We start from the raw sequence: 11,502 nt of genomic DNA, 5'->3' as shown, positions 1-11,502 counted from the left end.
TTAATGAGTTGAAGACGCGTTCTCTCTGTGTGTGTGTGTGTGTGTGTGCGCTGGCTCTTTAAATTTAAGCATGTGAATTCGCAAATTTTGTGATTATTATTAAGGTTTACATGCTCAATACTCTAGTGTCTTTTTTCTTTTCTAGTTAGGGTAGAGGCTGGCTAAGAAATCAATGTTGCATGCAAGAAGAAGTCAAGGCTACTAATAGCACTCATGGAGGTGCGCACGATGAAAAGCTTTGAGCACATACAGGTGCACCATGTAGGCACCGATTTGTGAGTACAAATGTGTGTGTGTGTGTGTGTGTGTGAGAGAGAGAGAGAGAGAGAGAAAGAGAGAGAGAGAGAGAGAGAGAGAGAGAGAGGATTAGGATGTGAATTCGTATACACACACACACACACACACATTTTTACTCACAAATCGCTGCCTGCATGGTGCACCTGTATGTACTCAAAGCTTTTCATCGTGCGCGCCTCCATGAGTGCTATTAGTAGCCTTGACTTCTTCTTGCATGCAACATTGATTTCTTGGCCAGCCTCTACCCTAACTGGAAAAGAAAAAAGACACCAGAGTATTGAGCATGTAAACCTTAATAATAATCACAAAATTTACGAATTCACATGCTTAAAGAGCCACCACAAAGAGAGAGAGAGAGAGAGAGAGAGAGAGAGAGAGGATTAGGATGTGTGCGTGTGTGTGTGACACTTTCATTTGTGTTTTTTAGAGGTCTCTCTCTCTTTGCACGTTGCAGATCTACCCTAGATTGTACGCTCTCGATACAAAATTTTAAGACCTTTTTTTTAGAGCAGGAGGAATTGAAGGCTTATATAATATGGTTGTACAATTTTATTTTACAGAAGTTTCTTGGATGTTTAAATAATAATTGTCGTAAGGGCCTTACAATTGCCTGGAGTATAACTATCTACGACCACACGCAATTTTTTTTTTAAAAAAAAAATAGAATGATGATGAGCGCCACAAAGGCTTATAGAAGATGAGTTCGACCCTTGTACTTATGCATGTAATGCGCGCCACTATAGGTATTTAAATATGAGAAGCGCCCTATAATTCCTAGTGAAAGTATAATAATCCACCTATTATATCCTAGGTGGTTCTATTTTAGAACATTTTCCTAGTCTTTTTTTTAAATTTTATTTTGGAGAGTTGGCACGCTTCGAAGCTTTATAACCAACCGTTCAATGCGGAATTTACTGCTATGGCACCGATGGGTCACGGGAGTGTGCTTTTTTTTTTTTGAGCCGGGTCTCACGCGGCTTCAGTTCAGAGTGCCGCCCTTGACTCCATGATGGGAGTGCTAACTTCAGCCCTTGACTCATGGCAGCGCCACTTCAGACCTTTCTATCATCTGTGGCCAGGGCCGCTAGGCCGCGTCTTCCAGCAGTTTCTCTGGTCAAAGCATTTTTCACTTTCTTCACCCGCGGGCCACCACCAAGTTCCAAAGCATGCAAAGTTTGGAATGTGTTCACAGTTCTTCTTCTGAGCTGACTTGCTACTTTGCTGGCCAACGGCCACTGTACCACCCCCTTTAGTGAAGTTCATCTCTCTCTCCCTCCCTCTCTCTCTCTCTCTCTCTTCTTCTTTCTGTCAGGAAATCTTCGTTAACACACACACACACAGTGTCACACATCTCTCTCCCTCTCTCTCTAACTGCCCTCTACAAAACAAACCACGGCCAGCTCATCACGCTAATCCAAAACCCACAAGCAGCTGAATCAAAGCCAAAAAGCAAAAACCCACCAGTTGCTTTCTCCTTTACTGCACCTCCTCGCTTTCAATATCCTATTCATGCGCTCAAAGCTAAAGGCTTGGACTTGGACTCTGGAGTCTGGAGCGCCCCACTCCTCTACGTAGAGCCCAGTGAGACCAATTGTCCTTTGTGCTCTTTATTACCACACAATCTTCTTCTCCTCTGCTGACCTCCGATCTCTCTGTCGAAAGGGTGTTGGTGGGCGCTCCCTTTCATCGCTCGTCAAGCCACAGTTAGGTAATAGGGATTGTATCTCTTCTCCTTTGGATTCTCTGGTCACTGTGTCTGCCATTCGAGACCTCCCACCTGCTTCCTCACTACTCCAATGCCCTGGCCATGGAGCAAGCTTGCATGAGAGTGCCCAATCCTAGTGCCCATGTCGCTTGTTGCATGAGGGTGCCCAATTCCAATGGCTACTCTCTGATCCCTTTGTTTTCTGTCTCAGGATTTCTTACTTAGCGTTGCACATCTGAGAAAAATGAATGCACATTCTCCTCTTCGGCTAGCCCACTCTCACTATCTTCGTGTAACGACAAGATTTCAATTTAGCCATAGGCTTCTCTGGCTCTGAGTTCTCTGTGATCTGCAGGGATGTCCCACTCACACATTCAGCTCTGCTAGCTCATCTTCAACTCCAGAGCCTTTCCATGAAGGTGCATCTAGCTTGCATTGGGCTGACTTGTGCAGTGTAGGGGTTTTGGAACTTATCGTGAATCTCTAAAGTCTGCTGAAATCTCCGAAAGATGAGACCGGACATGCAGCTAGATTATGCCATCTTCCAGCTCACACCCACCAGGACAAGGTATGCTTTCTGCCGCTGCTCTGATCTACCACAAACTGAATTGTCATCTTGTATGTATTAGCCCACATGCTGTGTTTAACGCTCCATATCAAGCCTTGAACAGTTCTGAGCAGTCTGATGTGAACAGGAGGTAAGAGTGTGTTTTTGACCTGATATTGATAAGACGCATGACATTAGTCATATGTTGTTGCTTAATTGACGTGGTGAATTGAGCAAGGGCATGCGCATTGATGCCTATTCTCTTTGTTTTTCTGTGTTTTACAGGTGTGAGCTTCATGTTGCTGCAGAAGGCCTAACATATAAGCTGGCATCAGGACTGCTCAAGCCTTTTGTATCCCATCTGCGGGCTGCTGAAGAGCAGTTAGCCAGAGGAGGCTATTCTATACGGCTGGAGCCACCAGATTCTGGCAGAGTTTCATGGTTTACAAAGGGTACAATGGAAAGGTAAGGAATCCTCATTCCTTTACCTTTAAGAACCTTAGATCTCTCAGTGAAGCACTTGATGCAAAGACTCTACTCCACGTTGTTATTGCTCCTTCATTACAGTCTTCTTGAGTAAGGAGCCACAATTGGCCATTACTTTGCAAGTTTTTCTGCAAACCATCGTGTTTGGTATGTAGATCTTGAGTTAGTATCTTGATAGCAATGGGTTATGCATACATTAGGGCAGCTTCATGCATACATACTCCATACAGAGGGGCTATACATACTCCATACAGAGAGGCTAATCGTGAATACATACCCCATTTGTAAATGCTGTATCCTGCATACTTAAGGCTGTATCATGCGTGCATACCCTGGATCATGGGCTTTCATTTCTTCTATCTACCTTCTGCAAAAACTTACTGGAGTGGAAACATGGACCTACTAGGTTTGTGAGATTTGTGAGCACCCCAGAGATTCTAGAGCGAGTTAGCTCTGTTGAGGTTGAACTAATAGAGCTCGAAGAAACAATTCGCCAGCAAACAACTGATACCAATGGGGCTAATGGACCTGGACAGGTCGGTTGAGGGTTTCATGGTGTTGAACACTGTGTAATTGTTTTAGGATATGCTTTTCTTTGACCATACACATTGCGGTTAACTTTTGTTATGCTATCTCAGGCTAACAATCAATCCTCCAAGATCGCATCATCTCTTTTATTTACAGGTAACCATCGTGTGTGTGTGTGTGAGAGAGAGTGAGAGAGAGAGAGAGAGAGAATTTTTCACCTGCTTAGCCAAGCCAGCACACCATATATGAACCACATCGCGTGTGTGTGTGTGTGTGTGTGAGAGAGAGAGAGAGAGAGAATGAGAATTTTTCACCTGCATAGCCAAGCCAGCACACCATATATGATATTGAGCTTATTCTTTCTATCTTTAGTGGTGCATTTACCCTATCAACTACTTATTTGCTGTACTAATTCTTTCTATTTGTTACTTCCCTTAGTGCTAGGCTTCATTATGGCTGAGTCTGCCCTGCATCTCCGGAGGTTTGATAGAAACTCAGTACGAAGGGCTTTGTGTGAATATATGCTCTTATGTGTGTGTGTGTGTGTGTGTGTGTGTGGAGTGCGTGTGTGAGAGCATATCTTGATACAGAGTTCTACACCCACTATTGGGCAATGATGACGCTAGTGGGGATGTTGTAGTATCTAGTCCATACTATGCATAATGGAGTTGATAGTTATTTAGTCTTGTGGGTTGACCACCATGAGTATATAACATGCACGTTCTTAAAAGGTGAATTTGGGCATGTTCCTAGATTCATCTAGGTATATATATACATATATGAACCACATCATGGCAAGGATGTGCAGAGAAAGGGAATTGAACTTGGAAACTCTTGATTAGGAGTCCAATGCTTAAACTGCTATGCCAACGGTCCACAAAGAAAGCCTGTACACCACCCTATGGATTCAATCTAAAACAATGGTAGTGTAGAGGGTTCGAACAAGATACTTGATGAATATTAAAAACTCAAAGAAGTCTTTTTTGTTTGACTAGTTATAGATTACATCAATCTGTGAACTCTACAATGGATTGACAATGCCTTTCAGACGTCATAGCTTATGATCTGCTAATTGATTTCTTCAGAAACACACACACATATACCACTGTTATCAAACCCATGCCATCGGATTTTGATAACCACCTGGGCTCCAGCCATGGACCTCCTGGGGTCCCCACGGACTCAGTATATGCTGCTTGATTTCTCCTTTTTCATTCTGCAATACTTTAAATTGTGTACTTGGATCCCAGCATGGACTCTACATGACCAGGAATCTGACCATTTGATTGCTTACTTTAGGAGGAAAGTCTATGGCACTTGCAAGTTTGGAAAACCCTACAAAGGTGCTTTCCACGTGATTTTCCTTGTTTCCCTCTCATTGCAATGTGACTCAAATTGGTTAGAAGTGTTTTAAGTGGTATGTCAACATGGATTTTTTCCGTGTTTTGACTCTACGAGAGTTCTACACATCTATCTCAAGTGTGGTATACATATGCAGGCTCTTCTTGGTGGTGTGGAAAATGGAGTAGAGGAAAGCTCAAAGTGAGTGTTTTCTTAAGCTTTAGCTGCTTCTTGTTGAAAACATTCAGCTCTCTCTCTCTCTCTCTCTCTCTCTCTCTCTCTCTCTCTCTCTCTTCTTGTGAGCGATAGTATGTATTTCCTGCTCAAGTGTGCTGTTACCTGATGCCCTGAACAGTCCTAATTTTGTTGCATGTTTAGGCAGCTGCTGTTGAGAGCTCTAGATGCGCGCCTGGTGATGTTACAAAAAGAGCAGGGAATGGCCTTTGCTCGAGCAATTGCGGCTGGATTTAGTGTCGAAAACATGGGTGACTTGGTGCTGTTTGCTGAATGCTTTGGAGCCACTCGTTTACGGTAAGCTCCCTAGATCTGGCTGTGTGTTCCTGCCATCTGATGTATGGAGTGAGAAGTCTTTCTATGGGGTAAATGCTGCAGTCTAATACAAGGGTGCAATAACTCTGTATGGAGTGAGAAGTCTTTCTATGGGGTAAATGCTGCAGTCTAATCCAAGGGTGTAATAACTGTATTTAGCACTTGTTTTTGGCAGGGAGGCCTGCATCAAATTCATGGCATTGTGTAAAAAGACACAAGAAGCTGGCCTCTGGCTAGAAGATCTCGACTTGGCAGCAGCCGAAAATGCTCAGCTGGACACTACTTACATGAGTGCAGGTGGTGACAATGCAATGGGTCATTTGAAGATCAGGGAGTTCTCGGATGCTTGGTCTGATGTCCATGGCAGAGAGCTTGATGATCGTCGTGCAAGCTTCCCTGGTGAGGGGAAGCTGCCTGCAGGCGAGGATGGAACTGAAAAGCTTACTAGGCGAGGCTCATTGGATGAGCTTACAAGGGATTACTGGCAAATGGGACCTTCTCTAAGGCCAGTGAATGGATCTGTGATGGGAGACTTCAATGGAGATCATATGGGAAAGAGTGACTACATGGATGGAGAAGCAGGAAGGGGACCTGGACTTGTCAAAGGACACCCTATTATGGCATCATGGCAGGGGCAGCCTCAAAACCAACACATGCTGAATGTTCATGGTCACTCTCCATATGTAGCCATGCATCAACCCCTGCCAAATCATTTTGAGTCACCATATGGATTTGCAGCTCCAGCTCCATCAGGACAAGCTGGTTTGCCATATCCTCATTACTTGGGAAGCCCGTACATGCCCCCACCCTACCCTGATGCCAATGGCTGGCACATGCATCCTCCTATGCCATCACAGTACTGGCCTGGAAATGAAGCTCAATATCAAGCAGATGGACGTTTATCAGTTCCTCAGCACCACGAAGAAGCCATCGCTACTCCTACTACTTCAAGAGATAAGGATGTGCAAGAGAGGACTTTTAATCCAGTTCCTAAGCTTGTTGGTGATGATTTGCATGATGACAGATATGAGATACCTGCTGAGACAACAAGGCGTGCTGCGAGGAAATCTGGATCTCCAAGTAGGCAGTCTGTTTCACCCATGAGAAGAGTTCAAATTGGCCGCTCTGGGGATCCAAGGCATTCTGGGTTGGTTGTCATCCGAAACATTAACTACATCACTCCAAAAGCACAAAACCAAGATAGCAAAGAGGATGATCATATGGAGAGTTCTGGCAGCTGGAGTGAGGATGAAACATTCCAAACAAAGGCTGACAATTTGAGAGCCAGTGTTGAAGATGCGGTTTGTTTAGTTGAGAGTAAGAAATGTGATACTAAAGATGGGAAGAGAAGACCATCTAAGAAGGAAAGGAGGAAGGCGTCCTCAAAGGATGCTAGAGGGACTAACTCTAGTGCTGCTTTGAGTGGTGATGATGTTGGTGAACTTGATGATGAGTATCCTGGAGACAATGTATCTGAACTAAGGGAAGGTATCAATGATGAGTTGAAGTTTGGTAAAAGAGAAAAAGCAGAAAGTGATCAGAAGAGCCTCTTGCCTGAGGAAGGGCTCCTCTTTGTGGATAAAGTAAGACAAGGGGGTTCATATGCCTTAGCTTTAGAGACTACTGAGCTAGAATACAATATGAAAACCCAGTTGCAGACTAATGATGCTGCAAGGGAAGCTGGGACGGATATGAAGGCAGGCCATTCCGGCGAAGATATGGTCATGTTGTTCCAAAGGGAAGGGCTCAATAGGATTGCTCATCTGCATTCTTTTGATATGTTTGCAAAGCAAGAACAGCAAGAAAGTAAGAAGATGCCCATTGTGGTGGATGATTCTTTGAGAGTCCCAGACAGTAGGGGTACTACCTTTGCAAGGGGCTTCAAAAGCATCGAGTTAGATTTTGGCTTTACATCCAAGCTAACTGATCAGTCCCCAGTTGACAAGAAGCTTTCAGATGACTCCTTTATTGTTCTTGATCGGTCTTCAGTATGGGAAGGTGCCAACCTTGACTGGAGGATGCCCCTTAACTTGGAGTCCGAAATGCCTTGTGATCAAAATCTTGATGCCAATGTGGATAATTCAGCTCAGGGCCCTGAGAGCTTTGAGCCGGATGACTTGTTTATGGTGCCTGACAGGAGTAAGGATGCATGTAACAGAGCTTGGAATACTCCTTTAGATTATGATATGCAGGTTCTAGCAGCTGACATGATGAATAATAGACAGCACAGCCTGGAGCAGCAAGCTGTGGAAGATGGAGAAGTGCTAGTTGAAAATGGTGTACATGAGCAGGAGGATGAAAACACGGGGGGAAAGCCAAAGGTTACAAGCTCCAAGAAAGTCTCGGAGAGGGAAGCCAAGGCTAAAGCCATGAAGGAGATGCTTGAAAGGAGAAAATCAACTGTAGGTGGTCGACCAGGGAGGCCAAACGTTTTTGCAGAGGCACAGTTAAGGGCGGAGAAGCTACGGGCTTACAAAACAGGCTTGCAGAAGAGCAAGAAGGAGAAGGTAATACATGAATGAGATTTGGGTTTATTCAGAGTTTAACTTTTGAATGGTAGGAGTGTGGTTGATATGGTGTGGCTGTGAGAGAGAGAGAAGAAAGAAAGAAAGAAAGATATATTAACGTCTCCTAAAGGCCGAAATGGCCGATGAGACCAAAACAAGGTACAACTGATGATGATGATGTCTCATCATAACAAATCTGAAAGAAAGAATGAAAATAGTAACATCCTAAGAGAGCTAAGAGCTGAAAGCTGAACCGCTGAATCGTCGCGGTAAACTTCTCCGGTGGCGGGCAATGATGGCTCGAATCTGAGAGAGAGAGAGAGAGAGAGAGAGAGGGGTCCTACAATGTCTTGATGGATGAAATGGCTGTGTTCTGATTGCCTTTCTTTGTGGTCTATAGGAAGATGAAGAAAGGAAAAGGATCGAGGATTTGAAAAACCAGAGGCGAGAAAGGATAGCAGCTCGCAGCAACTCAAGTGGTGGTCCACAATTTCTTTCCACAGTGCGTGGTAACAGGACACCCCCCCTCACCATCAGCAAGTCTTTTCCAAAGGTAGCCCACAAGCTTTCCAGTGGATCTTCTCTCTCACCCACTGTGAGCAGAGACAAAGCTGTATATAGAAACAGGCTCACTCGCCCCTCTTTGGCTAGCCCTAAATCAGGTGAGAATGCCGTTAGTCGCTCTGTGACTTCTCTCACTGAGCTTCACAAAGAGAATCGCACAACCGCACGTGCGGCCACTGCAGTCCGTGCCAGCACTGGATCTCAGCTTTCGTCTCACAAACTGAAAAGCGGGAAAAGTGCAGAGGCTGCTTCGGATACAAAAACCAATGGTCGTACAGCAGAGACGGTTGGCCGTACTGACGAGGTCGGCCGTACCGAAAGTGGCCGTACAGAGGAGAAGATCGGACGAACAGAAAGCGGACGCGCAGAAGAGAAGATTGGCGGAACTGAAGAAACCTTGCAACCCTTGGCTGCAAGAACTGTCAAGAAAAGCACCCTTCTGGAAGGCTTGCCGCCTCCTGTCAAATCTGCAAAAGCCCTCGTAGTAGATAGCAAGCCAGTAAAGAAAGCATTAAATACAATCTCCTTAAAGCCTGCTGTTCAGAAGAGAATCGGTTTAGCAGCCCCAGTTTCTGTAGAGGAGGCGAGTACTGAGAAAACAGCAGCTAAACAAGCTTTGCCTTTGCAACAAAAAGGTGAAAGAAAGCCTGAAGACTCTAGCCCTGTTCTGGCAGGGGATGGTGCAACCCAGGGGAATGGGAATGGCTATGTCGAAATCCCTGCACCTGCTTCAACTGCAGCAGAAACCAGCATTACATCAGTTGAGGAAGCTAGCCATGGAGATGGTGTTTCTGCTTCAAATGGAGCAATGATGGTATTTGAGGAGCCAAAAGAGGATGCCTCTCATCTGGGCTTATCACTCCGTGTAGATTCCATTGCTGGTTCTGATGATGGACAGTCGGAACATGAAGCAGCTTCTTCAGTTGGCGAGGATTATCATGCTCCGGTTGCCCATGTATCCTCAGAAGACAATTCTGCAGCGTTTACAGAGGCAGATTTACATGGTAAAGATGTGCCTGTTGTCTATCAACTTGCAAGGTCTCCTCTTCCAGAACTTTATAGCCCTCCTTTTGCACCTCCGTCTTTCGAGTGTACACTTTCATCTATCAACCTTCCTCACCTCGATGATACAAGCCAGCAAGAATTCTCACCAGAATCAAATCCTGCAGAAACATCAACCACAAGATCAAGGAAGAAATGGGGTGACTCAGGATCTCGAAAAGCAAAGGGGCTCAAGAAGCTTTTGCTCTTAGGCAGGAAGAGCAGTCGCAGCTCTGCCCAAAATGCTTCAGACATGCCATCTGAGGGTGATGAGGAGGATTTGTCATCAAGCAATGGCAAGAATTTGGGCTTGGAATCCATCATGCACTTGGATAATAGCTTCAGTGAGCAAGGTAGAAACCAAGGGCTTTCAGTGCATCGCACTGCATTGTTTTCGTGTGCCTAGGGTTTTGACATATTGTTTGCTTTTGGCAGCAGCCAGCTCTCTTCCACCAGCACAACTCCATGCAAAGCCTGATGTTGGTTCGGGAAGCTCAACCAAAGGTAGATACCAAGTTTTTTTGAGGGATCGTGTAGTATTTAGCGATAAGGGGTGATCACGTCTAGCAAGTGTACCTAGCAGGGTTAGAAAAGGACCAAGTTTGTCTAAACATCCTTCAGGTCTCATATATCTGATGTGTTTGGATCTGCCATGTCTTTTCATTCTATCAGCTAGACATGTATACTCACGTCTGATGTGCTTGCATGACGTCAGCATATGTGTGTAACAGTGTCTGATGATGCCAAATGTCTTTCATGCTGATACCGGCTGGTGTCTGCTGGTACCTCATGTTTTACATGATTCCAATAGGTGCCTTGTGTGTTTCCAGGATGTCAATGAGTGCCATATGTTTGCATAATGTCAGTGGGTGCCTAATGTGCTAATGTTCATGGGTGCTTGATGTGTGTGCATGGTGTCAGATGCCTTTTTATTTGGACACATTTCTTGATGTCTTGTGTGCAGGTTCTCGATCTTTCTTTTCTCTGTCGACTCTCCGGGGTAAGAGCACAATGAAGGCCTGATGGGACAGCTGATGTGGTCTGTATGGAGAGAGACTATAATTTTTATTCTTTATGGCCTCTTGCTTTTATCCATGCTCATTTCTACTTGCTTACTTGAGGTCATCACTACATACTGTAATAAGTCCATGTAAATGGTGGTAGGTTGACTCTAATGTGTTATAGTTTGTGCCTATAAGAAGGCAGTGATGTGTTTGTGTATAGATAGAGTTAGCCTTTTGAATGGCATTTTCCTTAATGGCTTCTTCTTCTTGGTGCAACTAATTGTAATTGAGGATCTGTATATGTTCCAATGGAATTCTTTTTCTTATTTTGATGCTTCTACCAGTTGCTAAGCGCCAGTTTAATTGGAGTTTTAAGTGGTGCTGCCTTTTTTTCTGTTTGGCATACCTGTGTATATTAGCTTGCTTTTCAGCAAACAAGTACATGTTATCTTAAAAGATGAATTGATTATTGGAAACCTTTTACATAACCTACAATTGTCAGGAGCATGTTAATCATGGAGGAGTATTCTGCAGAATGCTGATGTGTAGCTCCATGCCCCCAAATAGATTAGGCTTTCAGTCTGCAGGCTTGCAAAAAGATGGCTTCCCGAGAGTGATTTGAAGCACAATGTGAGGAGCGTATCAACCTTATGGAAACGCTACACACCTTACATTTATGTCATGAAAAATTGGGTTTCAATAAGTTTATTCACTCAAATTTTGCCAGAGGATATATTTAGTAAGTACAAGGTTATTTGCATCACATTAGGTTAAGGATACATTTATCAAGCATAAGGGTATTGCGTCACATCAGGTCTAGGTTCTCTATACATGCTTAATTCAAAAAAGTTGTTCTTATTACCAGATTCTTGGCCACTAATACTAACATGATATGGTTTCATAATTGTAACAATTACGGAGGTAAACCATCGG

General features: G+C 44.3%; 1 protein-coding gene across 3 annotated transcripts; it reads left to right on the top strand.

Moving 5' to 3' along the window:
- The first annotated feature begins 1,485 nt into the window (after positions 1 to 1,485).
- Positions 1,486 to 10,895, top strand: LOC147630741 (uncharacterized). Of its 3 annotated transcripts, none has more exons than XM_086810720.1 (11): positions 1,486 to 2,570; positions 2,835 to 3,014; positions 3,442 to 3,571; positions 3,674 to 3,719; positions 4,863 to 4,906; positions 5,062 to 5,105; positions 5,283 to 5,435; positions 5,629 to 7,960; positions 8,361 to 9,918; positions 10,004 to 10,069; positions 10,530 to 10,895. In XM_086810720.1, exons 1-11 carry the CDS (start codon positions 2,512 to 2,514, stop codon positions 10,586 to 10,588), a joined length of 4,671 nt encoding a protein of 1,556 aa, XP_086666846.1. In that variant the 5' UTR covers positions 1,486 to 2,511; the 3' UTR covers positions 10,589 to 10,895. The 3 variants fall into 3 exon arrangements, with proteins under 3 accessions (XP_086666846.1, XP_086666845.1, XP_086666847.1); XM_086810719.1 differs by having other exon boundaries at positions 10,001 to 10,069; XM_086810721.1 differs by lacking the exons at positions 1,486 to 2,570; positions 3,442 to 3,571; positions 3,674 to 3,719 and having other exon boundaries at positions 2,918 to 3,014; positions 10,001 to 10,069.
- Positions 10,896 to 11,502: the final 607 nt, after the last annotated feature.

The sequence above is a fragment of the Cibotium barometz genome, chromosome 16, assembly GCF_041138505.1.
Source record: "Cibotium barometz isolate CiBa-2024 chromosome 16, ASM4113850v1, whole genome shotgun sequence".
NCBI lineage: Eukaryota > Viridiplantae > Streptophyta > Polypodiopsida > Cyatheales > Cibotiaceae > Cibotium > Cibotium barometz.
Note: the sequence above shows the minus strand (reverse complement) of the source record. Positions and strands in the feature narration are given on the sequence as shown.

Bases quoted from the DNA above. Each gene is read 5' to 3' on its own strand.
- LOC147630741 (XM_086810719.1), top strand. From the start codon at position 2,512: ATGAGACCGGACATGCAGCTAGATTATGCCATCTTCCAGCTCACACCC. The intron at 5,436-5,628 runs GTAAGCTCCCTA...TGTTTTTGGCAG, and splicing joins TTTGGAGCCACTCGTTTACG to GGAGGCCTGCATCAAATTCA. The intron at 10,070-10,529 runs GTAGATACCAAG...TCTTGTGTGCAG, and splicing joins TTCGGGAAGCTCAACCAAAG to GTTCTCGATCTTTCTTTTCT.